We start from the raw sequence: 26,540 nt of genomic DNA, 5'->3' as shown, positions 1-26,540 counted from the left end.
TGGGTAAAAAGACTATTTTTTTCAGGTCACGATGTTGCCAGCATACTTTCTTTTGCAGCAGACCAGCAGTGGGGCACTTTCCAGCACACAGTTGAATGCAGCAGTCCTATTTTATGTCTATATCACGGTACTGGGACAAAACTGGAGTATCAGATCTGCCAGAGCTTGTCCATTGAATTCTCTGTCCTTGCTGTGATGGAGGTTCAGAGCAGATGCCTCACAGCGTGACACTGACAAGAAGCAACCTTTCAAGAAACAAAAGCAAAGAATTAAAATTATAAGGTGCTACCAAGAGACACTGATGTCCTAATTCTAGACAGCTAATGGTTGGTTTGTGCACTGGATAAGGAGGATTTCTGTCACTTTAGAAAGTTTAAGCTGTGTTGGGAAGATAATGGGGTGTTGCAGTGAGACTGCATTTTTCTCTGTAAATTATTCAAAACCCTGTTCTTAGTTCTGTCAGGAGCACGGTTTTGCTGCCGTTCTTTAGGACCAGATGTATTGGTAAATGCATTGTGGTAATTCTGTACTTCATACCTTCCTATATGCTTCTCATTGAACAGCCCAGCTATGTTGGTGAGGTGGGTCCTCCAGGTCGCAGCTCTTTGGACAGTGTGGAGATGGCATATGCTCGTCAGGTGAGTGGAAGTGAAAAAACTTCATTGAACACTGTTCTGCATGGAGAGACAGGGAAAGTAAAGATTGGAGCTTAGTGTAAAAGAAGATATGGTAGGTAAAACATTAAAATATCTGTCTAGAGATAAAATGCTATTGACAAACATATAAATCTTGATGCTTTTAGAAGTATACTTGCCTGTTTGCTATAGGATATTTTTTGTCAAAAAAATATTCTGAGCATCATATATGACTGTTGAAAGCATTTACGCTTGTAAAGTAAACTGAAATTCTTCTAAGTTTTCAAAAGCAGTAATTTTTAGGATTTGTGTCAGTGTGTAATTGTTTACAAATGAAGGCTTTATATTCCCTTTATTTTCATATGTGGAAGATCATTTTTCTTGTGTATTGTGTAGGAAAAAATATGGTGAAGTGTTAATCCTGATGTTTGTTGAATTATATCCTATTTTAATGACATTGCTTATGAGAAGCTTTAGTGCATCAGCTATGAATTAATATGCCTGATAGCATTAGACTCCCTCAGAAAATTTTCAGGGAAAACTGATAAACCTTTACATAACCAATTTGTTACTGTTGTTATTTGAGATTATCTGTTTACCAGCACTGTTGAGAACAAAACGAAAGAAAAGGACTTGATTTTTCAAAATGGAATATGTGAAACAATGTAGACAAAGTGTTGCCTAATTTGCACACAATTACTGTTATTGTGTGCTTTGGCTCAGTCTGTGCTGAGGCAGCTTGTGCATCTGTTTTCCTACATCTGCATTCAGTTGTGGTAAATGGGAGGAAACTAACAGCAAAAGGTTGTGCTGATAAAGTATATGTTTGATTTCGTGGCTGTTACTAGTTTGTTAATTTAGTTCATATCTACTGTAATATGCCCACAGTAAAGGTATTCTTTAAAGTATAATTGTCTGTGCTTTGAAGCCATCAGTGTTACTCCGTGCTGGTTTTTGGGTATGGGAAGCCCAGTCTCTCTAGCAGTCCTGGCTCTGGGGTAGCTGTGGAGTCACTGTGGCTGGTGGGCCCTTGTCAGGGTCACAGGCTGTGCACACACTATTGCAATGTGCCCTGGAAATGTAGTGTTTGTGGCCAGGCTTCTGCTACCCAAACACTTGATGCAGTCACTGCATGCTCCCAACAAGGGCTCCAGAGAAGCTGGACTGGCTGAGCTGTCCTTATGTCAGCCTGCTACAGTTCAAGAATAACCCAGTGTCAGCAATCTGTGTGGGGCTCCTGTAGCTTCAGTGGGGAGTTGGGAGACCTGGAGGTCAGGCAGGAGAGCTGGAGATCCATGCTGCTTCCATTTATCAGCAGCCGTGAAATGTGTTTTAATTACATTGAAGTGATTAATTGTTCTTGGTGGATAGTTCAGACTGTCTCACAGGAGCAGAGTGACATCCACGGACACAATTTCACTGATGCTGCATTCTGTTTGCAGTCCTGAGCTCTACATCTTGTCTGCACCCTGGGTGTGTTGTAGTCGTGCTGCATGCCAAATGGAGTTAAAGTACAATGACATTGCCTTTCTAGTATTGAGAATTATTATTTTTGGACATAGTGGAAGGTCTTTGGACTGAGAGTAGAATAAACAACAGCAGGTGAAGCTCAGTTAAGATCAGGAGTTAAAACAGGGAAGGTGTATATATATGTTTAAGGGCAGGCTCTGAAGGGTCAGATTTCTGTTCATTGCCCTGTCTCATATTTCCCTGAATACTGCCACAAACCAGCAAAATCCGGTTTCTTTCACATCAGCAGGTAGGAGGCTGCCATGCAGGGGAGTATCACAGCCATCCATTTGTCAGGTCACTTCTGAATCTTTGTCCTCCAGCAATTAGCTGCAATTAGTCTAACAGGGTATTCAGTGCAGTGCTCTGCCATGCAGAACCCCTGAACAGCTGGGCTGCTGCCAGCCTTCGGGCAGGCCTGGGGCTTTGAGGTGATGTGCAGGCTTGGGTGATGCTGATGCCCAGTCCTCTGCCATTGAGTTGGAAGTGGCTGATGTGGGAGTGAAGCAGAAGGACTTGCTGGGAACACTGTTTTTGAAGCCTGATTTAGATTTTGCTGCTGTGGCTTGGGATGGAATGGAGCGTAATATGTATTGATAAACATGCTTACTTTAATTATGTTTTAGATTTATATTTATAATGAGAAGATAGTGAATGGACATCTGCAGCCTAACCTGGTGGACCTTTGTGCTGCTACTGCAGGCCTGGATGATAAGGTACTGCCAGTAAGTTAACATAAGGAAATGTATTTAAGCTGTTTTCAGGCTGTGATTAACAGCCTGCTGACTTAGGGGGGAAAAATACTGATGTTGCCAAAAAAAATTGCATGGCTCCACAGAAAACAGAGGCAATACCAGAATTTTCTCCAGTACAGCAGAGCCCACCTGTGATGAAGCTGGTCATGGTGAAAATTTCTTAACACAGCAAGGAAGAAATGAACCTGGTGTCCCATCATGAGTGATAAGCTGTTGAGGGAAAAATTGCTTTTTATTTTGAATAGATTCTGTTGTGTTTGGTTTACAAAATGTGGTCTCTTAATGTCATTTGAAGGTATTTAGTTGGGGTAAAGGGTCTTCAGTCAGACTCTGCTAGAGCTGAAATAGGCTCTCATAACAAAGCATAAAACTCCTAGGATTGACTTTAAATCAATGATCTGCCTACTTTCCTTTTTTTTATTCCTTTAATTGTGTTGCCTTGATCTACCCAAAAAAAGAAAACAAATGCACAAACTTTGGAGAAATGCCTGGAGGATAATACTGCTGCAGGGTCAAGCTATGAAAAAACTGTGCAAATGGGGAGAGCAAAAAACTGCTCAGAAGCTGAGGGGCAAACCCTTCAATTGGATCTGAATTACAGATGTGCATCTTCAGACTGAACAGCTCTGTTTGTTTTGCAAGGGACAGAATGGGGAGTTTCAGTGTTCTTGCTGCTTTGAAGCACTGAGATCAAAGAGCTGCCCTTGCCCAAGTGAGCAGTGCTGTTAGTTCTCAGTATTTTGCCATTTCAGCAGGGATGCCCTAGTCCTGTAAACACTGATACCCTCTTGTCCTAGTGAATAAGCATATCTGGATGGTTTTCAGCCTTTATTTATAACTGAGCCTTTGTCCAAGTGATCAGTGTCCTCCTGATGCTTCTTATCACAGCTGATTGCACAGTTTTCCAGCAGCAGCCAGAGCCATTGCTTACATGGAAAGCTGATGATGTTGTGGTATATATTGAGTGGGAAGTGTGAACTAGAATTGAGCAAGAGACAGAGTACCAAGTACCCGGCCTAGTTTTGGAAATAGTTGTCAATTTCTGGGAACAATTGCAGGTAAAACATTTAATAGCCATTTTCTTGCACAAGAATTATGCAAAAAAGCCTGTGAAACTTGAATTCTGTGGGACAGAAGTAGCTTCCTTTCATGACTGTGTCCAGTATTTCCATTACAAATCTAAACTGACATGAATTGCTCTTGTGTTCTTAAGCATCAAAATACCATGTAGCTCAAAACAGTGTTGCTTGTTCATCTCTGTACTAATTACTGAGGCACAGAATGACTGTTTTATAGAACATCTCTGAGATGTGGGCCATGGTGAAACAAATGACCGACGTCACCCTGGTTCCTGCCAGCGATGCCCTGAAAGTCCGGACCAACATGGAGGTGCGCATGGAGTTCGTCAAGCACGCCCTGCACTACCTGGAGGAAAGGTGGGATGGGTGCTCTGAGTACAGATTGAGAGTTCCCTAATAATAATTAAAGAGTCAGCTACCTCATGCTGCTCATGGACATTTCTCTTGCCTGTCTTTTTTATTGTGCAGGTCTTAAAGCAGACACTTAAATAAAAAACTGTTGTAGTTTAACAGTGTTCTAGTTTAAAAGGCCTTGAATCCATGGGGAGGTTGTTTAGAAGATGCAAAGACTTTTACTCTTTCTTTTATGTTGCTTATAAATATTCTGTATATGTATGGTAATATGTGAAGATTGAGGAAAATTATCTATTTCTCTTCTGCAAAAGAATATCCTCTTTTCTATAAGCTCCCTTTCTGATTGCTGGTTGCTGTCAGCAGCATGGGAACGAACCTGGTGCACTGAGTCAAGTTCTGATTTGCTGTTTCTACACTGAAAAGTTTTTGGAAAATGTGAGAAAGCTGAAGTTGAGACATGTAGAAGTGATTTTCAGGCTGTAGAAAGTGGTTTGCTATGTATATAAGCAAGTACCCATGAGAGCCTAAGCTCCTTGACCAGTAGAGTTCTCAGAGAACTGCAGGCTGTGAAGCTGCCCTAAGCCTAATGCCCCTTCACTGCACATGTGGGTATTGCAGTGTTTCTTTTCTAGTGGGTGCAATGTGATGCCAGCAGGCTCTTCCAGCCCATGCAAGCAGTAACTGCAGAGTAGTATGTGGGCATTTTAGGGATGACACAGATTGCATTGGGGCAGGGAAAGCACTGCACTGACACAGCACTGTGGGAAGAGATGCTTCCACCTTCTGGCACAGCCTCTTCTTGGCCCTGACAGTTGGTTGTCACATCCCATCAGCACTCGGTGTCACCTGGGGTGGTGGTGGCTGCCTGTGCACGGAGGAGCTGACACATGGGAAGGATCTTCTGTTTCCAGTTCCTCTGTCTCAGCAGAATACGATGAGCCAGTCACTCTTAACCTGATTTGCCAAGTATCTAACTTGCTACATTTTAGCAGTGCCATTAACTGCTAACTGAAGTTAGGAATTAGTTACATGTAGTGCTTCCCCAATGCTCCCAACTGTGGAGATTAGGCGTCTCAGGCTTGTTTTTTTGTTTGTTTTTTTAATTAAAACCTTGCCCAAACCCTGTGCCTTGCTTCATAGCTTTTCTTCACTGGTGGGAATTGGCTAATACTAGAGTGTTTTCATGCCTCACCAGCCCTTCATATATGGAAGAGACATAATGCCACTCATAGCTGTTCATACATTAGTGCCTTTGGAACTGTGATCCTAAGCCCTGAGGAGCATGTGCTTGCCTCAGCCATAATTCTAGTTACCAAGACACTCTGATACCTGTTCATACAGCTTTCAGATTTCTGATGGTGCACAAGTCTAACGTGCTACAGAGAAAGAAAAAGCACTTAATGTCATTTATTGTTGCTGCTTACTTAGGTTTTCCTTCAGTGTACAAATTTTTGAGGCTATTACTTCTAAACATGAGTATATGTTAAGTTGATCTGCCTTGATTAAATGTTTTGATGAGTTATTTTAAAATATTTTCTTAAAGCTGCCTTTATCAGTTGTATTTTTCTAAATTCCTTTTTTCTCTGGGATTTTCTCCTGATAAGTCCATAGTCCTAAGGCTAATATTTTTCCATTGGACAGGGAGGAGAGACAAACAACACATCTGTGGTATTTAACTGTTCTTTCGTTATAATATTGAGAGTTAAAGTATTAGAGTGGAAAGGCTTTCTTGCCAGTTATATATTTGAGCTTAACTTTGTACTACAAGAATCTAATAAGAGGAACTTCATAATTGAGAGTTAAACCTAGAGCAGTCAACCACAGACTCCAAACATGGTGTTTTCTGAGACTGCTAAATGTGAGGATCTTGCTAAACTGACCAAAATTTTTGCCTCATTTTGTTGCAATGATAATGTTTGAACATCGAGTTAATTTGCTTTAAATTGTTAATTCTGTCAGATCTGAAAGGCACTGGATATTTTTGTGGCAGGTGTGTCTCGGTCTGTTCATGTTTGTTTTGCTTGTGTTGTCTTTCAGTTACAAAAATTACACTTTTGTGACAGTCTTTGGAAACTTGCACCAGGCTCAGCTGGGTGGAGTCCCAGGCACCTACCAGCTGGTCCGCAGCTTCCTGAACATCAAACTCCCAGCGTCTGTCCCTGGTCTGCAGGTATGGCCAGCACTGTCAGCCACCGAGCAAAAATAACACAGATCTGTTCACCCACCACCGAGGGGGAACCAGGACAGCCTCCAGTGGCTTTTCTATTGTTTCAGCTGCTTTTAGGGCAGCAGGCTCTTACTCATTACCTGGAATTTTTCACTGGGAAAATGGGAGATGGCAGACAAAATTACTCTTGAGTTCAGACCTAGTACCAAAGCATGGTGGGTGCTCAGTAGCTTGAGTTCTAAATTCTAGAAATTATGGTGTCTTCTGGTTATGCTGTCTTATGGTGTCATCTTAAAAATCAACAGGCAAGAATTAAAGTCATTATGATGGTTCAAAAAAGTAGTAACTTAATCTCCCTGTTTTGCTTTTTCTCTTTTTTTATATTTATTGTAAGATCATGAAACTATCACCAAATATGTAATGAATTCGTTTGACTTTAAGTCTGGGCCTTTTATTTAGGAATCTGGATAAAACCCTTCTTACCTGCATGTAGTAGAAAGTGCATAGCTGTGCATCTTCAAAACTATCAGATAGGCATTCTGGGTTGAAAAATTAAACTTAAATGAAGAAATAATAAATTATAACATTGGATAGCATACAGCTAAGTCTAGCTGTCTCTTCCTTATCTGCTGAGAGCAGCCATCAGTTTCATATCTTTCTGTTTCATTTTTAATTCCTCGGTGGCCTAATCCATCCTCCTGGGTGGGGAGGATATCACATGCTAATTCTGGGATTCTCAGAACCTCCCTCAGTATTGAAATCTGGGCAACCAGAAGAGAATCACACCTTTCACTGCTGAGATGTGCAGAGCTTTGCCAGGACTTAACCCTCATGACCTCTGGTTTCTGTAACAAACAGAATTTTTTTACCAATATGAGTATGAGTTTAAGGGCAGAAAGAATGAATGAGGCAAAGGATAAAGAAAAATCATTCAAATATGTTGCTTTTAAGAAAAAATTAAGCATGTCCTGCTTTCTTTTCAGGATGGTGAGGTGGAGGGCCATCCTGTGTGGGCACTGATTTACTACTGCATGCGCTGCGGAGATCTGACTGCAGCCATGCACGTGGTGAAACGGGCACAGCACCAGCTGGGAGAGTTCAAAACCTGGTTCCAGGAGTACATGCACAGTAAGGACAGAAGGTAATGGGCAGCTAGGAAGGATCTTTGTGAGGGGTGGGAATTGCTGTGGAGTAATGAAATTATCAGTGGCTTGGTAGAAATACAGAGAGCTCGGGTCTCTTCTGGTGATGATGGCTGCCTGATGTGTTTGTATTACCTACTAAATTACATGTAGAAGTTTGCATATTTTAATTTGTGGCTTTGAAGTTGAGAAACCTCAACAGAGAAAGAGTTGTTTGAAAACATTCAAAAATTTGCATTTCAAAAATAATACAATGTGATGTAGCTGTACTTTTTTACAGAAGGATAAACCCAGTGTAAGAGTGGGATATGGCATACAATAGATGAGATTTCATCTGCTGTCTTGAGTTCTGTATTTTTTTATTTCCCCAGTTGCTTATTTTAGATGAATTTCCTTTGGCAAACACTTTTTGCTACATAAAAAGTTTTCATAAGAATGCTACACAGGAAAAGTAGTGTTTGCTAGAGGCCTCGCTCTCATGTGTTTCTTTTGTTCATTATCCTCTTCCAGTTTTTGCTGTCCAGCACTGGACAGAAGCCATTGGCCAAACTGCTGCTGCTGATGTGGTTGCAAAGTGGTTGAGTTATTGGATGCCTAAGGTGTACTCTGAACTCCACAGTGGTTTTCTTTTCCATCTTTCCACTTGCAGTGAATTTTTAAAAAAAAACAACCAAAAAGCCAACAAACAAACCAATAAAAAATAACTAACAACAAAATAAAATGAAAGGATAAAAATCTAAGTGCCATTTACCAAGTATGGTATGCTATAAATCAACCTGTTTTGTAGAGAGTATCTATAAGTGTTCATTATATCAAGGTTGTTGCAGAAAGCTAGTTGAAAGTACCGTCACTGTTTTGTTTTTATCACAGCTATGAAAAAGTGCTCTGCCTACAGATTTGACAAACAGTGTGTCAGTCTAAGAGAGCACTTTATTGATTAAATTCTGTAAAATTCCCAACAAGAAGTTGCAAGAAAAAAAGAATGACAAAGAACATTGACAGTTAATAATGATATAAGTGTCTCTCCTAAAAGACCTTATGATACAATGACCTACTCACTTGTTAGTTACTAGCACAAAGACTTCCAAAGATGTTGTGAACACTCTTTTTCTGAAATTATGCAATAGCAGAGCCAGATGAAAGTAGCTCATCTGCCACAGTATTAATGTACCCCTAAAGAGATTGTCAGATGTGGTTTCTTTCCCTGCAGTGAGCATTTGAAGATGATCCTCCATGACTTTAATTATGTGTTTAAATTCATGCGTGCAAAATTTTAACCTACAGATATTTTTACCTACAGGAAGTGCAAGAAATATTGACCAGTGCTTACTGTCATTATGCATTTGTTGTGAATATGCACCTATTTACATTGATTTGTATCCAGGTTTCCTCATACAGGGAAAATGGGTTTCATGTCTTTTCCTTCAATCTTTTCTTTTCCTTAGACTGTCTCCTGCCACAGAAAATAAACTGCGTCTCCATTACAGACGAGCTCTGAGAAATAACACTGACCCCTACAAAAGGGCTGTTTATTGTATTATTGGCCGTTGTGACATTACAGACAACCAGAGTGAAGTTGCTGATAAAACAGAAGATTATCTTTGGCTAAAAGTAAGTCTGGTGTTGGTTTTTATTTTTGTAAGAACAGATCTAAATGGTACTACATTTCTCCAGTGCTCTGCTGCCCTTCCTACTTCTAGACCTGGTGTTTTGCATCAAAGTCATGCATGTGACCTGACCTTGAAGATAATGTAGGGCTGGGAACCTGAATCCTAGGGTTGTTCTGCTACTCTTTGTGCTATCAGTGTTAGTTTGGGTTTGTCTTTGGAAGTGTCATGTTCTTCATTTGACACTGATCTTTGTCAGCTGTTTTTACAAGTAGTATTAGCTTGCTACAGTGAGGATTCTTTGAATTCTCCTTCCTGGGTGGATGTCTGAAATGTCAGAGTGAATTGACCTAAGACAATGCTGTCCATGTCTCTGAAGTCCTTACAGTTTTGGTGAGAGCATGATAGATACTGGTTGGTACCTGTTTCTCCCCTTTATCAGAAAAAGGGTGATAGAGTGACATATTTGTTAATATTGTGTTTGTGGCAAAAAGTGCTGCTTGGGAGCAATCTGAGTCCCAGCATCAGAGTTTGCTGGCATGGATGGCAACAGAACCCTGGGGTTATGTCTGCATGGATTTCAGCTGTTGCTGCATTAGAGATCTTTGCTTCCCAGCAGTGGATGGAGTTGATATTGTGACTAGATGCAGTTTCTAGTCAGGTGGTAAAATCCTAGGAGGGGCTCAGATGGAATGAATATCTTCTAAGTGCACTGCTTGTGCAAGGGGAAATAATCTGTGCTTATCTTTTCTGGATGTGTTTTTTAGCTGAACCAAGTGTGTTTTGATGATGGTGGCATGAGCGCCCCACAGGACCGGCTAACGCTATCACAGTTCCAGAAGCAGCTGCTGGAAGACTATGGTGAGAAACTACAGAGTGGTGTTTTACTTGTGGCTCTGCCTTTTTGTTATTACATAAACCCCAGACTGCACAGAAACCCTGCAGCTCTCCACTAGTGACAGGCATCTTCAGGGTGTCCATGGGCAGCCTGCTTCCCTGGAGTCACAGCAGACTTCAGTAAGACGTGATAAATGAGTCCCATGTTTTCCCAGCAATCCAGAGAGTTAATACTCTTTGTGAGCAACACTGCTGCTGTCCTTTATCCATTAATTGTGGGTTGCTTTCTTTCACCATAAATATGCAAAAGTCCTTTAGCAGAACTTCCAGCTTTGGGAATACAGAACAGAAAAGCAGTCACTACCTAATTAATATAGGCATGTATTTCCAAGCTTTTCCTCTGTGTGCATCTGGTGTTCATCTTTTCCCTTAAGTTAGTATTTAAAGCAAGTTTCTGGGGACCCAAGTCACAGTTCCTTCCACTTGAGAAGGTTTTAAGAACATCCACAGAACACATTTTCCTGTAACTTGTCTCCCAGTCAATCAAAAATAAGTCATTTGGAACTGTCCAAAACATACTAGATTTGATTCTCCACAGCCTTCTAGTTTGTAGTATCACTCACACTCAGACAAAAATGTGTGGAAAAGAAATATAATAAGCTCCTGTTGGTGTCACTGAGTAGGAAAATCCAGGTTTTTAACATTATTTGTACCACTTGGCATAACTGTAAATGGAGACAAAAAGTTGTGGTCTTTAGAGAATCTGTCACAGTTGATCAGAGTTGATGGTTTATTGTCTGAAAAGAGCAAAGGAACTTTTCTCAGGAACTGTTTATTCTGTTTCATTTTTTGAATAGAATATGTCTTTATGCTGTGATCCTTCATGATAAATCTGCAGTGGCACAGTTGTAGATGAGCCACTGATATGTGATTAGGAATTCAGTTTTGTTTACTGTGTTTATTTTGACTGACACTTAATAAACAGTAATGATGCACTCTGACAGGACGCATCCACTGTCAGTCATCTCTGATTGCAAAATCATGAAAATTATGTGAAAATGTGTTGTGATTTTTTTTTTTTTTTTTTTTTTTTTTTTTTTTTTTTTTTTTTTCAGGTGAATCACATTTTGCAGTGAACCAGCCACCTTTCCTCTACTTCCAAGTGTTGTTCTTGACAGCACAGTTTGAAGCTGCAATTGCTTTTCTTTTCCGGACAGAGCGCTTGCGTTGTCACGCTGTTCATGTTGCTTTGGTCCTGTTTGAGTTAAAATTGCTCCTGAAGGCATCTGGGCAGAGTGCACAGCTATGTAAGTCCTATTTACTTTACAATAAAGGAATATTTTCTTAGCCCTCAGAGTACCCTCTAGAAACTGCAGATCTGTGTGATTGGTCAAAGATTTATCAGAGCAATCTCAAAAAGTTAATTGTTATAGTTGCGTTAGAGCTCTGGGTCATGGTTCTGACTAATTTGAGATGAAGATCAGCATTTTACTGGCATTAGATTCTCTGACAGTGCTGTTTCTGACATTGCAGTAAGCCATGAAGCTGGTGACCCTCCTGGTGTCAGACGTTTAAATTTTGTGCGGCTTCTGATGCTTTATACCCGTAAGTTTGAATCAACAGATCCAAGGGAAGCTCTGCAGTACTTCTACTTTCTCAGGTAGGAGCTAATACATGTCTTTAGATATTCTCCTAGTTATTACTGCTTTGTTATTCTTACCTGGGAAGTCTCAGAAACAGGAGTACCTTCCTCCCTCTGTCTTTTGCAGGAACGAGAAGGACAGCCAAGGAGAGAACATGTTCCTGCGTTGCGTTAGTGAAATAGTAATTGAAAGCAGAGAGGTGCGTTTGCCTTCCTCAGTTAAACTGAAATTCATTTCTTCATTAAAATCTTTATTAGTCAGGACAGTCTTGGAGTAGTTTATTCTTTCTGCCTGATGCAGACCCAGATGATAGAAAGTGTTAAGGCAATGGTTTTATGTTTAAGACAATCATGTCTTTTTTTCCTGTTATTTAGTTACAAATACTTTTTACATTGGTCACTTTTTTCCTTCCATGACTGTGTTTTTGTACTTAATAAATAAGTTATGAAATATAGTGCAATTAATATCTCTATTTTTGTTTCCTTTTTTTTTCTTACTTTACATCTATGTGGATATAGTTTGATATGATTCTTGGAAAGCTGGAAAAGGATGGTAGTAGGAAGGTGAGTTCACAAGTTAAATTTTACATTAAAAGTACAACCTGTGTATGATTTCCAAAATAGTCATGAGGCTATTTTGGTTCTCTTTGTTTTTCACTAGCTAATTTATTACTGTGTTTGAATACAAGTTCTCCCAGTATCAGATCCTTTTACAGAATAATATGTGACCTGCTCTAACAAAAGGCAGGTCAGGAACTGCAGGGCCAAGCTATGTTCCTCTAGACAGCTGGTGTAACTGAGGAAGCAAATGGCATCAGGTAACTTTAGAGAGGTCAGAATTTTGTCTTCCCAGTAGGAAATGGAGTTTAGTTTAAGTGGGTGTGTGAGTGTGTTCTGTTAACTGAGGTGTGCATGTGGAAATGATTTATGACATCCTCATTCACCTCACAGAAGAAATGTACTGCAGTCCTTGAAAAATCCTTGCAATTTAAAGAGAGACTTGTGGGCTAACAGACCACTAGTATAGCCACAGCTGCTCTGACCTTCATATAGATGAGAATAAATATTGGATCAAAGTTCATCCATTTTTAGATGTGACAGATATTACTTCCAGTGTAAAAGCAGTTTCCGAATAGTAAAATGTAAGATTACACAGTCAGAAGATAAAGGAAACCTTAAGGTTTTACATGGAAACAGGAGAGTTGCATGCAAATAATGAAAACTTTAGATCATCAATGAAGTTTTTCTGTTTGCTGTGACAGCTTTTTAAGATTTCTGTGTAAAGCAGACTACAGAATCATTTACATCTTAATTTTAAGCTTAGGGCTTATAACTGCTGTCAAAAGTAGGGGGGGAAGTTATTTCTGACAGAAATGTATTGTAGATGTCTTTATTTTGTCATTTGAAAAGTAGTGAGACTGCATACAAGAGAGCAAGGGAACTTGATAATATTTTCAAATATTTTGTTTTTGCACTTTCTTTGGTGTGAAACCAACAATTTTAAGTTTAAAATAAATTCTTCTAAATTATATAGTCTAATTTTTTCATCCTCAACTACAGTAATTTCCAGATATTCTTGACTCCTTCATCTCTTTTATTCTATGTGTTTATTATTTGTTTTAAAATTCTTGTTGCCCTTTTATTTATCTGTGTGAGATTTCAATTGCAACCTATCATGCCAGTGTAAACAAACTGCACCCCTGAAGCCACTGGAATGCTATATGCTGAAGTCTTGTGCTTTCTTCTCTGTGTCATCAGCAATTAACAGCTCAAACTGAGTTATTTTATCTGGGTCATTTTGAATGGATTAGAAACCAAGCATGTCTCAGTGCTGAATCCTTTTAGGAGAGAGTACTTCTTGCAAGAGCTCATTCTATTTTTAATGTCTCACTTTTGTACATTCCCATGGAAATGTACAGGCCATTCCAATCATAAGCCAACTTGTAAAATATTCATTGCCTTGTCAGAATATTCTGGAGTGTTTGAGCCTTCTGATTCCTCTTTTCATTTTTGTCTCACCTCTTTAGCCTGGAGTGATAGACAAGTTTACAAGTGACACAAAATCCATTATTAACAAAGTGGCTTCTGCAGCAGAGAATAAAGGATTGTTTGAAGAAGCTGCAAAACTCTATGACCTTGCAAAGGTATGTCTTGTGTGCTGCCTTAAGTATGTACTTGGTTCACCTTCTTCCCTTCCAAATGTTCTACCTGTGATTAGGAGGTTAAATTTCATCTTGGAGGTTGAATTGCCTTATTCAGCTTGTTTCTGCTGCTGTAAGAACAGAGCCATAGGCTGCATGAAGAGATGTTTGTTAGCAAATCCAAGTGGATTGTGCTCTAGGCTTCTTATTTAGGACATTGTGATTCCTGACCAATGTGCTTTTTTGAAGAGAAGTCCCCCACACATGATTAAATTTTGTCTGATGCAGTTATTTACCTATAGGGTACTCTTCCAATTTCATAGATGTTGAACTGAAGTCTAAAATAGTTGGTCTTTATACTGAGTACTCTTGTTTCCCTTTGAAATAGAGGTGGATACAACCATAACCACTGTTTTAGAGAAAAACTAGGGGGAAGTGCTTTTTCTTGTGACCCAGCAGCATTATGTTGCTTGTAGCTGATATGATCTTGACTCTTTATGTGAGGGAAGTGGCTCTGGGCTTGCAGTGGGCACTGTTGCATGAGACTTTTCTGCTTTTTCAATGACATCAAGGCACCATGTTCCATCATGCTCCTTCTATTTGTGTAACTTTAATGCCAACAGAACCCTGACAAAGTTTTAGAACTGATGAACAAGCTCCTTAGTCCAATTGTTCCCCAGATCAGCACTCCCCAGTCAAACAAGGAGCGGTTGAAGAACATGGCCCATTCCATTGCTGAGAGGTAAGGCTCAGGTAAGGGCAGGACTGAGACTGTCAGTGCAGTGGGTGTTAGTTCCTGGCATTGTTTCTGCAGGCTGGACTGTGGCATCCACAGCAGTACATTTAGAAAGACAAAGAAGAGGTCAGAATTTACCCTGTCTGCTTGTGATGGCTTGCAGTACTGAAACCAGAAGTCTTCAGGGGGCAGGTCAGGTAAATTTGGCAAGAAGTTTTATCTGTAGGTGAATCAGGATTGCCAGCTGGACATAGTCCATTAAGGAGCAATAAATAACGTAAATTGTATGTTTTATATTACTTTTAAAGCAAAGTCTTGTAACAGTCACTGAGTCCTTGCATGCAATTCACTTGTTTGAAGTAGTTTGAACCCAGTAATTCTGAGTTGTAACAATAGTTCAGTACATATCTGAAAACTGCTGCTTTAATGGAATCTAAAAAGGAGTATTTAAGATGAACTCTGTATGGCTAATGGAAGCAGTGGACCTCATTTCCACAGCCTATTATATTAGCCAAGTACTGTGTGGTGTCCAGAAAAGAAAGGAAGCAATTGAAAGGAATGACCACTGCCATGTCTGTGTACTAATTAGGGTATGTGCTTGACAGACATCAGTACTCAAGATTAACTGGCAGCTAGAAGTTAGGACTAACCTGATTCTGAAAACCTGTAGTTGCAAAATATGTCCACAGTTTTTTAAAATCGTCACCTTTTGGTGCATCTTGTCATAGTGACTGCCAGGGACAATTCCTGTATTTTACTAGAGCAAAATGGGAATTCCTGAGAAATGCCTTACTGTTTTTTATCAACCATTGAGCTAGCAGAGAGAATAAAACTAAACCAAGCCAATTTGCTGGGAAGACAAATACAAAAATGTATTGATTTCCATCAGAGGTCTCTGCCTCTCTTCTTTTTTGACAAGTGGCATTTGCCAGTAACTCCTTCTGGTCAGCCTTTCCTTCATTCAGGCAGGCTGGGATCAAGTGAAAATTGGTGCTGTATTGACTTAGTGAGAGACTGATTTGGTGGCAGGCATTAAAGAGAATTAAATCTATGGCTTGAGTTAAAGCTTCAGCAAAAGCTGTAATGGGCTTCTTTGGTTTGCTATATGCTTTGATCTGTCTGAAAGCACTAAATACTACTGTGCAATAATGCCACTTCACAGCTGCAAACCTGGGTGATTGCCGAGCAGTTCTGACTAGCGCATCTTGCCAGTTAAATGTAAGACAGGGCTGTTCCTTGTGTACTGTCCTGGTGACAGTAGGGATGCAGCAAGAGGCTACATGATTTCTTCATCTGCAGCATCTTCACTCTTGCAGAAACAGCTTCTTTGTGCCTTGGTGCAGTTAGGAGTGAGAGCAGGCAGCCCTCCAGTTCATCCCATAGCCAGTGTAGCTCCTGAGAGTGCAGGAGCTCTTAATCCATCTTTTAAGTCTTAACTTCTTGCCTGAAGCAGGCAGTTGTGCTGGAGGATTGTCTGCTGTAAAACAGCGTGTTAAACAGGCTGGTACAGAGCTTGCCTTGCAGGTCTCTGCTGCCTGGCACTGTTTCCCCATGAATGTGGGAAATGTAAACATTTTAAAGGAAACAAATGTTGGATTTGATGTAAAACTGGAAGTGATTAGCAGTGTTTTTAAAAAGCCACAACCTGTGAAAATTCTGCCTCCTGGTTAAGGAAAATGAAAGCTGTGCTTTGTGAAATGCCCTCTGTCCTTGAGTTCGATGTCTCCGCTTCCAAGAACTGCAAGTACACACTTATAAATGGTTGCCATTTTGCACAATAAAATTGTAACACTATTTCTTTCAGGTACAAAGCGCAGGGGATAAGTGCAAAGAAATCCATTGACTCCACGTTCTACCTTCTGCTAGACTTAATCACATTTTTTGATGAATATCATGCTGGTCACGTTGACAGGGCCTTTGATGTAAGTTTCAAGAGTTCTGTTTGAAGTGAAACCTTCCTAGTGCCCTTGAAAGCCCAGAATGTCTCAAATAACATCATTTTAAAAATTGTATTTAATGAGTTAGAAGGGACTGCAGTGTTACAGGAATTTAAAAAGGTGTTTCCTCCCTGCTGCTTGATAAACAGGATGATCTTCCTGGGGCTGTTTTGTAGACATTGAACAAAATATTCCTGTTGCTCAACAAAGTGAGGAGATAAACCAGTAAATTACAATGAAATTACTTTTCTTGAATGGAAACAGAAGCATTTCATTAACACTTCAAAACCACACTTTATTAGTATATGGTACATAGAATGCTGATTATCTGTCCTGATTCCTGCTTTTCTTTTTGAAGATTATTGAACGCCTGAAGCTCGTACCTCTTAGCCAGGATTGTGTCAAGGAGAGAGTCGCTGCCTTCCGGAATTTCAGTGATGAAGTAAGTGATGTCTTGGGTTTAGCTTCCTAAAGCTTCTGCTTTGTTAAAAGGATCTTAAGAATGATGAGATGACAAAGTTTTATTCTTTAGCGGAGAAAAAGGATGAGATTATTTTGATTTCATACAAGTTGGCTTGCAGCTACTACTTCTTAATGCTGCTCTTTTGAGCACTAGAATTCCCTACCCAGAAATCCTGTCTCCATTTTGAAGAAGGTATCTGCAGATATGAGCCTGAACTTACTGAAGTTTCATTCAAGAATTCAGAATATTGAAAACTTTTAACTTGCTGGTGACATAGTTCTTCTGTGCCCTTAATGGTCACTAAGCATTTGTAGGGTGTTCATTTCCTTCCCTCTAAATTACAGGAATTAATGGATTTGTGTATTAGCAAATGAAGCATAGTGGAAAGCTGTTAGTGCTCTTGAACTGTTTTATCTGGAGGGTGACACTTCTTTTTTAGGCAGTTGTTGTGTGTATTTGGGTGCTTTGGGATTTATTTAACCTGCTGCTATCAAACATGAAGGAGCAGCCATTGGGCATGTCTGTCTCAAAATTCTGGGTAGTGTTTCTGCTGGATGGTGCAGTCATAGCAGGGGTAACTATGACTGTTACAGGAATCTGTATAGTAAGGCTCATGGTTCTGTCAACCTGCTTTTGCTGCAATGTGTCTTTTCCCCCCCCTCCTTTGTGTAGATCAAGCACAATTTATCTGAGGTCCTGCTTGCAACCATGAATATTTTATTCACCAAGTATAAGAGGATGAAAGGCACGAGCCCAACCACTCCTGCCAGACCCCAGAGGGTAATGGAAGACAGAGACTCGGTAAGAATATAATCCTCACTTTCTGATGAGTTCTCCTATATCTATTCTGCTGGTTTCAAGAGATTGGGCTTCAAGTAACTGTGAATCTGTTATGGTCTTGGTTTTGGCTTGCTCAGTTACTTGGAGTCTTGGTCTACTGAGCTTGTCCAGTTACTTAGTCTCAAGGCTGGTCTCTGATGCCTTCAGCTTTGTGTAAAGAAAGGTTTGAACTGGATGATCTTTAACGTCCCTTTCAGCCTAAGCCATTCTGAGTTTATGACATTGCTTTAAATAACATTGAGCTAATGGAGCTATTACATCTATATTCACCTCCTAGCTAGAGAAAACAAGTGTTCGCTTTGCTTCTCAGTGGAATCTTAGGTAGTAAAGCCAATGGGAGCACTGCAGTGTCTGTAGGATGGTTGATGTTGCTGCTTGACAACTGGGCTGTTGCTTTTTAAGCACCTGATTGCCACTCCTTTCATTTGAGTAAGTGCCCATTTCTGGTGGAAAGCCTTTCCTTGACTCTGCTCCTCAGCTTGCTTCTGTAGTGATGCAGGCCAGCATTTTCCAAGTCTTCTTGAGTGAAACATCAAGATGCTTGAGCCCATCCCCTTGGTGAACTCCAACATTGTTCTGCTGCCCCTGCAGGGAGTGGGCAGCTTGCAGCAGTGCTTGGTCTGCCTGCTGTTGAAATGCATGACAACAGTGGGTTTGACTTCACTGCTTGAGCTGGTGCAGAGGCATTTCTCCAAGGCACTGATGGGAGCCTCCACCTCCAGCAAGCTGCAGAATAGGTGGCATTTAAATGGCACAGCCAGATTTGTGAGCACTCACCTGCCAATGTGTGGGGTTCAGCATAAGGGTTCACAGCTTAATTCCAGCCAGGTTTGGTCTAGTAACTCTTAATAAATTAAAGCTGCAGGCACTTGAAACCAAGGCCAAACCATTCATCCTGTCTTAACAGATTAGAAAGTTAATATCATCTCCTTTTGAGAGTGAAAAACCAACTTGGGCCATAGCCAGCTTTATTCTGGGCTTTTGTCAGCTTCAGCAGTGCCTTTTATCTGTAAATTGTAATGTTGGTAAAAATCTTAGTGGCATTTTTAAATTACACAGAAAAATAAAAGGCTCAGGTAATGGTACAGCTTTTGTCTTTGGGGCACAGCCTGTGAGAGCTATGGAATCCTGCCTCACAGGGAGCTTGTACTCCAGATCAGCAGCACTGGAGAAGGTTGCACACTTCTTGGGCTTCTCCCACCTTAAACTCTGCATGTGTGAAGAAGTCCCAGGCTAACACAATCTGTTACCTGCTGTTTGTCTTCACAAGGTTGGCACTGAGCAGAGTGCCTTAGCTCCTTGCTTTCCAAGTGAGCTGCTTGTTTTGATTTTGTGATTTCAGTTTTATGCCTCATGTAGGTGGATTTAACATCTCCATAGGGGTGGAATGCTGTCAGATGTCAGCTCAGGATGAATCCCATGGGCTGACTGGGGATGGGATTAGCAGCTTTGCTGGCAGAGGTTTGTGTGGAAGGAGGCCACCATGATATTGTATCATATCCACAATGTGCTCAGGGTGAACACCACTTCATAAACCTGCTCTGCACTCTCATTACAGCTGTGGAGATGAACTGATGACGTACCTTGCTATAAACCTTTGACAGTTTTCTTTATTTCAGGTTTCAAGTTTTGCTGATCAAGCTCCAGGCCTTGTGATGGGATCTCATGGCAGCAGGGTGTCAGTGATGCTGGGAGCACAGGGTTTCTGAGTCACAGATCTCTGGCTGCCGTGTGCAGTACAAGCTGTGCTTTGCCATCAGAAGGGACAAGTGTCCACTGCCTCTGCTGTCAGGGAGGGGATAAGAGAACAGCTATGTGACTGGAGTGTCACAAGGGAGCATAAATCTGCTAATGTAGGATTAGGAAGAGAGAAAAAACCTACCACCCTGTAGCTCCCATCTGCCTAAAGATTTGCATATGCAAAAAAATACCAGGCATGGGCACATGGAATGTAGGGTAAGAATGGCTTTAGCATGTGTTGCCCTTTTTTCTTACCCTGAATAATTTCTTCCAAGACTGCAGGAGAAGGGAATTTAGATTGTTTCAGTTGGGGGGCACCTCAGGCAATTTTAGTGGTGTGAAGAAATGAGGACGCTACAGATGTGAGAAGAGAGGTGCTTCTTCAGCAAAATCTCATTCACCTGGACAGAGATGGCAGACATGAGCTTCAGCAGGCTGTGCATGGCAAGAATTTGTCTCCTGAACTTCCCTGGGAGATGGGCAGCTTTTCCATATTCTCTGGGGAAATCAGGCCCTTTCAGAAGCTTTAACAGTCTTGGCACATTGCCCAGTAGACAATACAAGTGAAAAATTACCTTTCCTTGAATAGGTTTTTGAAATCCCTGGCTTTTCTTTAGATCCATCACAACAGGCAGATTCAGATCCCTCTGTCTATCAAAAGAACAGATAGTTGCTGTTTGTAACACTGAGGCTTATTCTAGGTATCAGGGAACAGCATCCCCCAGAGAGGAAATCAGAGCCCTTGAATTTGTCCTCTGGTGCCAAGCACTGCTCTGCCAACCACCCTGAGCAGGATCCTGCTGCTGTGGGTGGGACTTTGGCAGGAACAGCATGGACCTGGCAGCATGGAGAGGAGTAGTCTGCTGGAGCCCCCCCTGAACCCAGTAATGATCTCTGCTAAACATCTCCTGTCCCACTTTGGAGGTGGACTAGACTTAGAAAAGATCAGGTTTGGTGTCAGAGCTGGCATTTCTGCATTGTGTTTATTTCAGAATGAAATCACCCAAGCTGTGTTTTGAGTATTTTTTCTTTTACATATATAATTAATTAGTTTTGAGAATGAGGGAACAAAGTCCTGTCCCACTTGGCCTGATCCATTTTATCAGATTTCAGGCAGAGATTGCAGGGAGCCCAGCCTGCAGTGCTGGAAACCATGGCTGCAGTGACAGCCCTGACCCAGATGCTGTGAGTGCATGACAGCAAAGTCATAGGCTCCTCACCCCAGTCAGGGGTGGTGAACTCTCTGGAGCTGCCCAAGGGCATTATCTTGGCAAAATTAGGTCATGAATGGAATGGAATTATTTCTTTTATAAATTATCTATGGTCTTATTTAAAATTGCAAGTAACTGTAATGTTCATTAAGTAATTACAGCCAATAGAACATCTAGACCTCCAGGCCGCTCTTAACCTCTGCAAACTCCTGTTTGTTCTTCCCAAAGTATTATTTTTATTTTTAAATGGTATCATTGCTATTACAGAGGTAAAGAGAACAGTAACTCATACCACTCCTCAGCCCTTCTTAGTCATGGTGAGAGTTTTTGCCTCTTAGTACTTTACCTCAAAGTCAGACACCTTGACATGCTTTTTTTTTTTCATCTACCACCTGTTTTGACCTCCACTGAAAAGCAGCAGCTCAGATGTAATTACAAGGCCTCACTTGTAACATATTTGGGAGCAGGCTGGGAGACTGACTGGAACAGAATGAGTGATTTACAGGCCACCTTGTCAAGTTGCCAGTCCACTGGTAGTAGCTGATAGCTTGGGAGGGAAACTGTCCTGGGAGATGTTAGCAATCACATCAGTCTAGGGAAAACTCTCCCAGATTTTCCATTATCAGCCTCCAAAGCTTCTCGGTAGCTGTTGAATAACAGGCTGGTTTAATATCACCCTGAAAAACGGGTGGAATTGGCCAAGGAGGTATCAAAGATGATGCTTATAACAGTTCCCAGGTGTAGAATGGGCTTCAGTCACCTCTAAGTTTTTAAGTTCCTGCTATCAGCTTTACCATCTATATGCCAACCTAAAAACCTTTGGCTTTCCCTACAGTCTGTAGGTGAAAGCAGGATTTGAACAGTAGGATCTTCTAGTACAGTAATTTTGAGATGCTTAATACTTAAAAAGAAACACCTGTTAGCAATCAAAACAGTCTTAACAGCTTTCTTCAAAGATTTGGGTTTTCTGTATTCTCTTGACTCCTACTAGTTATTGGAATGACTTTCCTTTTAATAACAGTTTTAACAAATGAAATAAATTATTCCTGAATTTCTTCAGCTGTTCTGTGGTCTTCTGGTGTGCAAGAAGGGGTTTGGTTGCTTTGGACAAAGGTCTGAGTGGGCTTGGTGCCTCTGCTTTCATTGTGTTATGGGCAGGAAGAGCCTTTGAGGAGATTGTTATGTTGCAGGTGATGCTGGAGATGTCCAGGTGTGTGTGGCATCTCTGATTTGTTTCTAGTGCTTCTGCTTTGAGAACATTAATGCTGCATTTCAACAGGATCAGCTTTATGGTTTGCAAGGTGGTAAGGAATCCTGTTGCCCTGGAAATCCCACTTCATGCAGAATTTACAAGATTGCTACAGTACAGCAATGACCCACATTGCTGAAAATGTCATTTCTTAGGTATTTTCAAATAAATGGGATTATTTTTTTAAGCAAAGAGGTAACTTGACATGCTTTTAATGGTTGGAAAAGGGAATAATTGGATTTTCTTCAAAATGCAGAGACTTCTTTTCCAGAGAGCAGCTCTGAGAAATAAAGATTACATGTGCTTGTTTGAAGAGTATTGTATCATTGTATTCTTTTTCATACTAAAGTAACTGTACTTTGTTTTTCTGTTTTTTAGCAACTGCAGTCTCAAGCTCGGGCACTGATAATGTTTGCTGGGATGATCCCATACAGAACATCTGGAGACACGAATGCAAGACTGGTGCAAATGGAGATCCTTATGAATTAGAGCAGCTTTGCCTGGGGTTGCAGCAGCCTGTGCCTGTCTTTAGTACGTTCACAGGGCCCATGGGACCAGTGTCATTTTGTATTCTGTATTTTTGTTGACGGAAATAAATTTCTTTGGTTTTGATATTTGTTTTTGACATTTTCATTTTCACTGATTCTTGTGTTTTTATGTTTTATTACTTTTATTTTCAATTGGTTTACGTTTAGAAATTTATTCTTAATTAGTTTAATAGGCTGTGCAGAAAAAGAAGTCGTAGCTCTGCAATAGGGACATGAATATGGGTTTTTGTAGCAGAAGAAGAAATGGAGAAGAAAACCTTGATTTATTTCTTAACGAACTTACAGCTGAGAAACTTTAGGGGGTTTTGAATGCATGTTAAGTGTTGAGAATGTGTCTGATGCCCCACCCACCCCTGTGACACACTGCCATCAGTCCATCGTTGTCTCCTGTGGCTCATGTGCTGCTGCAGTGCTGGTGAGCTCTGTGTGCTGCACACACCCCTCCAGGTGTTCACAGCCCTGCAGCTCTGCTGAAGCTTCTGCTGGAGCAGCTGGATTGGAAACAGGTATCTTTTGGTAGGAGAGTTTTTTTGTGAGCAACACCTGAGTTTTTAGTCAGCTGCATCCCAAGTGGGGCCCTGTCAAGTGAGGAAGCTGAACCAGAGAGACCCAGATGTAGCTGTGTTGGGTGTGGGTGGATTTTACTGTTGGTTTAGCAGGAAACCTGAGCCCTACAAAAGCAAGGGGCTTTACAAATGGTTACCTTTAAATGTTTTGAGCTATAATTAAATAAGAATGAAAGCCCAAGGAGCATGTTATAGTAGAAGCTTTTTATTTTTAATATAACTTTGGGAAAAAAAATGGAAGGAATGTTGGTGGTTACTCTTGCTGCTTCCCTGCTGCTATCTCACCCTCTTGTGTTACTGGGATATGAGAACATGTGGAGTTTGGAATGCAGACCAGGCAAATGTAGGGGCTGATTTCAACCTTTGTATGTTGATAGCTACCATAGGAGAGAATTCATCTCCATTTTGCAATGTCTTCATTTACTGGGATGGACAGACTGACTGATGTGATGACAATTTTACTTTTTTCACCAGAAATGTTGTAGCATAAGTTTGTCCACCTTTTGGACAGGAAGCAAAGGGCTTGCCAGCCACCCCAATCCATGTCTCTCAGCATTAGCAAACCAGCTGCTGGGCTCTCAGAGGATAGAGCTAGGGATTGTGTACAGCACAGAGTGCTCCTGTAGCATGGCCAGAATTGTCCCAACTGAAGGCTGAGAGAGACCTGGACAACACCCTGCAAGTAAAGGGGAGTTGGTGAGTTACCAAAGAATTATTTGGGGATGAGAGTGGGGTAGAATTGCTTGACAAACTTGCCAGCAGGTGAGTGTGGAAAGCTGTATTGGCTATTAACTTTTCTGGCATACTTGTGTGGAAATGCTTCTTGTCATATGTCAGGTAAGAACTGATCCTATTCTCTAGAGAACAGGCACCTTCCCTGTTTGTGACACTTGTGGTGGGGCCAGGGTGCCCTACATGCAGTCCTGCAGGCTGATCCTGTTCCTGTGTTTTCCTTTCTGGTGCTCAGCCCCTGTCCCTGAGTTACTCCCAGAATCAAACCACCTCCCATACAGAGAGTCTGGTTAGTCTGCACTTGTCCTCAGGCAACCAGTGACCTGAGCAAGAGAGGGACAATGTTTGCTGGAGTCTGGAAAGGGTGAGGGCCACCTTCCCCCCTGTACTTACCTCTCCCTGAGCTGCCATTCATGCAGGGACAAAGTCCTTTGGGGCTCAGCTCTTACTGCTGCCATTTCAGGACCTTGTTCTCCTGTCTCTTGCCCATCTACTCAGGAGAGCTATCATGCTGCCTCACTGGCTTGTTCTGATGTCTAGTGTTGAACCTGGGGACTTTAAGCAGTACAATACCCTTTCTCCATCTGCCCTTCAAGGAGGCTGTAGCAGGTACTTTCTTGTGCTTCTCAGCTTTCTTGGGTGTTGGTAAAAGGGAAAGTTGATGTCTCTATATAGTTGGCTCTCTTTGTGCCCAGTGGTTGTGACTCCAGCCTTTGGTCACTTGTTAAGCTAATCAGAAACTGAATTATTTCATGCTTTCAAAATCCAAGATAATCCTGTGATGGACAGATGGGAAATAAACCCCAGAGAGTCCGAGTGCCGAGACTAACCCTGAAAAGGTAAGACCACAGCCCCATTTCAGTCAAGATAACAAATTGTGGGTATAACAGAAAATGCTGCAGATATTTGGAGTTAATTTATTACTTGTTGATTGCCCTGTGATTTCTTCTTAGGTTTGTGCAGGTGGTGAATGTTACATCCGATCCATCTTCCCACTTTCCTCAGAGTGGCAGGTTCCAGCTCAGTGCCTGAGCCTGGCTCTGGCAAACCTGACTCCTCTGCATGACTTCAAGGGCTTTGCTGCTTTGAGGTAGATGCTGATGCACATACTGGTGCTTTGCTGAATAAGGCACCCCCATGATTTTCCAGATGTCCCTGTTTTCCCTCCACCTCATTCTCATTCTGCTGGAGAGAATAACCAGCTTCTGCTCCCTCAAGTTTTGCACCATCACGCTCTGACTTTGCTAATTTACAAGCTGAGCTTTTTCTGAATAGCTTATGAGCTGGAAGGGTTTTTTGTGTTTGGTATAGCCTGTTTGAAGGTGGTGTCACCATGACACTCCCTTTACAACAGGGAGTAGTGCACAGTGTGCAGCATGATGTTCATCTGAGCTGAATTCATTCAGTAAAAACTGACAAATTTCTCTAAGTCAGTGGAGCTCTGCTCTTTATACACAAAGCAAGAACAAATTAAGTTTAGGATAATTCAATCTGCTTTTTCCTGCTGTGAGACTAATCCCTGGCATTAAAGATGCTTTAGGTAGATGAGATGCACCGAAGGTTGACTCATTGATTTGAGTAAAATACAGCTGAAGCTTGTGTTGCTGCAAGAGATTAGAGGAAAAAGTGAAAAGGTGTTTGCTGTGAGAGTGTGACAATCTTGTTCTGGTGTGGATGCAGCAGAGGCAGGAAGTCTCCAGGTCTGTGTCCCACAGTTTGTGGTTTTGAAACATCCACACACGCTGCAATACCAGCACAGCAGCTCGTAAAGCTTTAGGCTGCACCTTCTCCAAGGACCAAGGGCTGAGTGATGTGGTCTGGATTTACAGGGGAGTTGCAGGGAAATCTAGAAACACTCACTGTAAACTTCTGCTCTATGTTGCCTGTCTAGTAGGGGAAAATTTAGTTCAAGTTCTGCCCAGGGTTAACCTGGTAAGTAAGAACTACCCTGAGTTAAGGGAAGACAGTCAGCTCCTGTGGGAACTGGCACTGCTGAAATGTGCCTCCAGGGTGTCCCAAACACTGTTAGAAAGCTGGTGTCAGTGGGTCCTGTCTTCTCAGCTGCCTCTGTAAGGTTTTTCCAGACAACAAAATTAATCCTTTTAAGTATTTTCACCATTATGCTGGTCATAGTCGGGGTACTGTCTATGGGTTACATTACTACTCCACTGCCTTTTCTTGGATTTCCATGCTGAATGCAGGTTCTGCATCTCAATAATCGGATTTTTTGTTATGTTTTCTAGATCCTCTGGCTGGATTAAACCTGCTAAGTGAGGTAGCTTCTCTGTTCACCAACATTTCCTACTACTACTGCATTGCTTGGACCTTGTTCCTTGCAGTGGTGAAGGAATTGTGCTCAGAAAAAGTGAATTCAATCAACTTCCTTTGGTTTTGTTACTCTCCCAAGCCTTGTCACCCCAGTCTTTCAAAGAAGCAAAATGTTTTCCTTCCAGCCTGGAAGAAGTAAGGGGATATTGTTAATTCCAGTTCTGTGTCCCTGGGGTGGGACAGCACTCAAATACTGCCTCTGTTCGTGTCCCTGTACCAGCATTTTTATCCTCTTTATCTCTGGGTTTGAAATTGGAAGGATGGAAATGGTGTCTGGAATGGGCTCTGTGTTCCCACTAGGCAAGGTTACTGGCAGTTGGCT

The 26,540-nt window shown here is 41.4% G+C and overlaps 1 protein-coding gene across 12 annotated transcripts in view; it reads left to right on the top strand.

Annotated features, from left to right (window-relative positions):
* NUP93 (nucleoporin 93) overlaps positions 1–22,656 on the top strand; it is a 78,557-nt gene extending 55,901 nt beyond the window's left edge. For all 12 annotated transcript variants that reach the window (XM_056500771.1, XM_056500765.1, XM_056500767.1 and 9 more), the window contains 17 exons: positions 564–638; positions 2,771–2,860; positions 4,196–4,335; positions 6,370–6,502; positions 7,483–7,640; positions 9,087–9,252; positions 10,016–10,109; positions 11,201–11,392; positions 11,619–11,745; positions 11,855–11,927; positions 12,247–12,291; positions 13,755–13,871; positions 14,492–14,610; positions 16,409–16,526; positions 16,900–16,983; positions 17,677–17,805; positions 22,423–22,656. In XM_056500771.1, the coding sequence (XP_056356746.1) occupies positions 564–638; positions 2,771–2,860; positions 4,196–4,335; positions 6,370–6,502; positions 7,483–7,640; positions 9,087–9,252; positions 10,016–10,109; positions 11,201–11,392; positions 11,619–11,745; positions 11,855–11,927; positions 12,247–12,291; positions 13,755–13,871; positions 14,492–14,610; positions 16,409–16,526; positions 16,900–16,983; positions 17,677–17,805; positions 22,423–22,533 (1,971 nt within the window). In that variant the 3' untranslated portion in view covers positions 22,534–22,656. The remainder of the gene's footprint in view (positions 1–563; positions 639–2,770; positions 2,861–4,195; positions 4,336–6,369; positions 6,503–7,482; positions 7,641–9,086; positions 9,253–10,015; positions 10,110–11,200; positions 11,393–11,618; positions 11,746–11,854; positions 11,928–12,246; positions 12,292–13,754; positions 13,872–14,491; positions 14,611–16,408; positions 16,527–16,899; positions 16,984–17,676; positions 17,806–22,422) is intronic.
* Positions 22,657–26,540: the final 3,884 nt, after the last annotated feature.

Source organism: Oenanthe melanoleuca, chromosome 11 (assembly GCF_029582105.1).
Source record: "Oenanthe melanoleuca isolate GR-GAL-2019-014 chromosome 11, OMel1.0, whole genome shotgun sequence".
In the NCBI taxonomy this organism is placed as follows: domain Eukaryota; kingdom Metazoa; phylum Chordata; class Aves; order Passeriformes; family Muscicapidae; genus Oenanthe; species Oenanthe melanoleuca.
The sequence above is the reverse complement of the archived record's forward strand: the minus strand, read 5'-3'. Positions and strand labels throughout refer to the sequence as shown.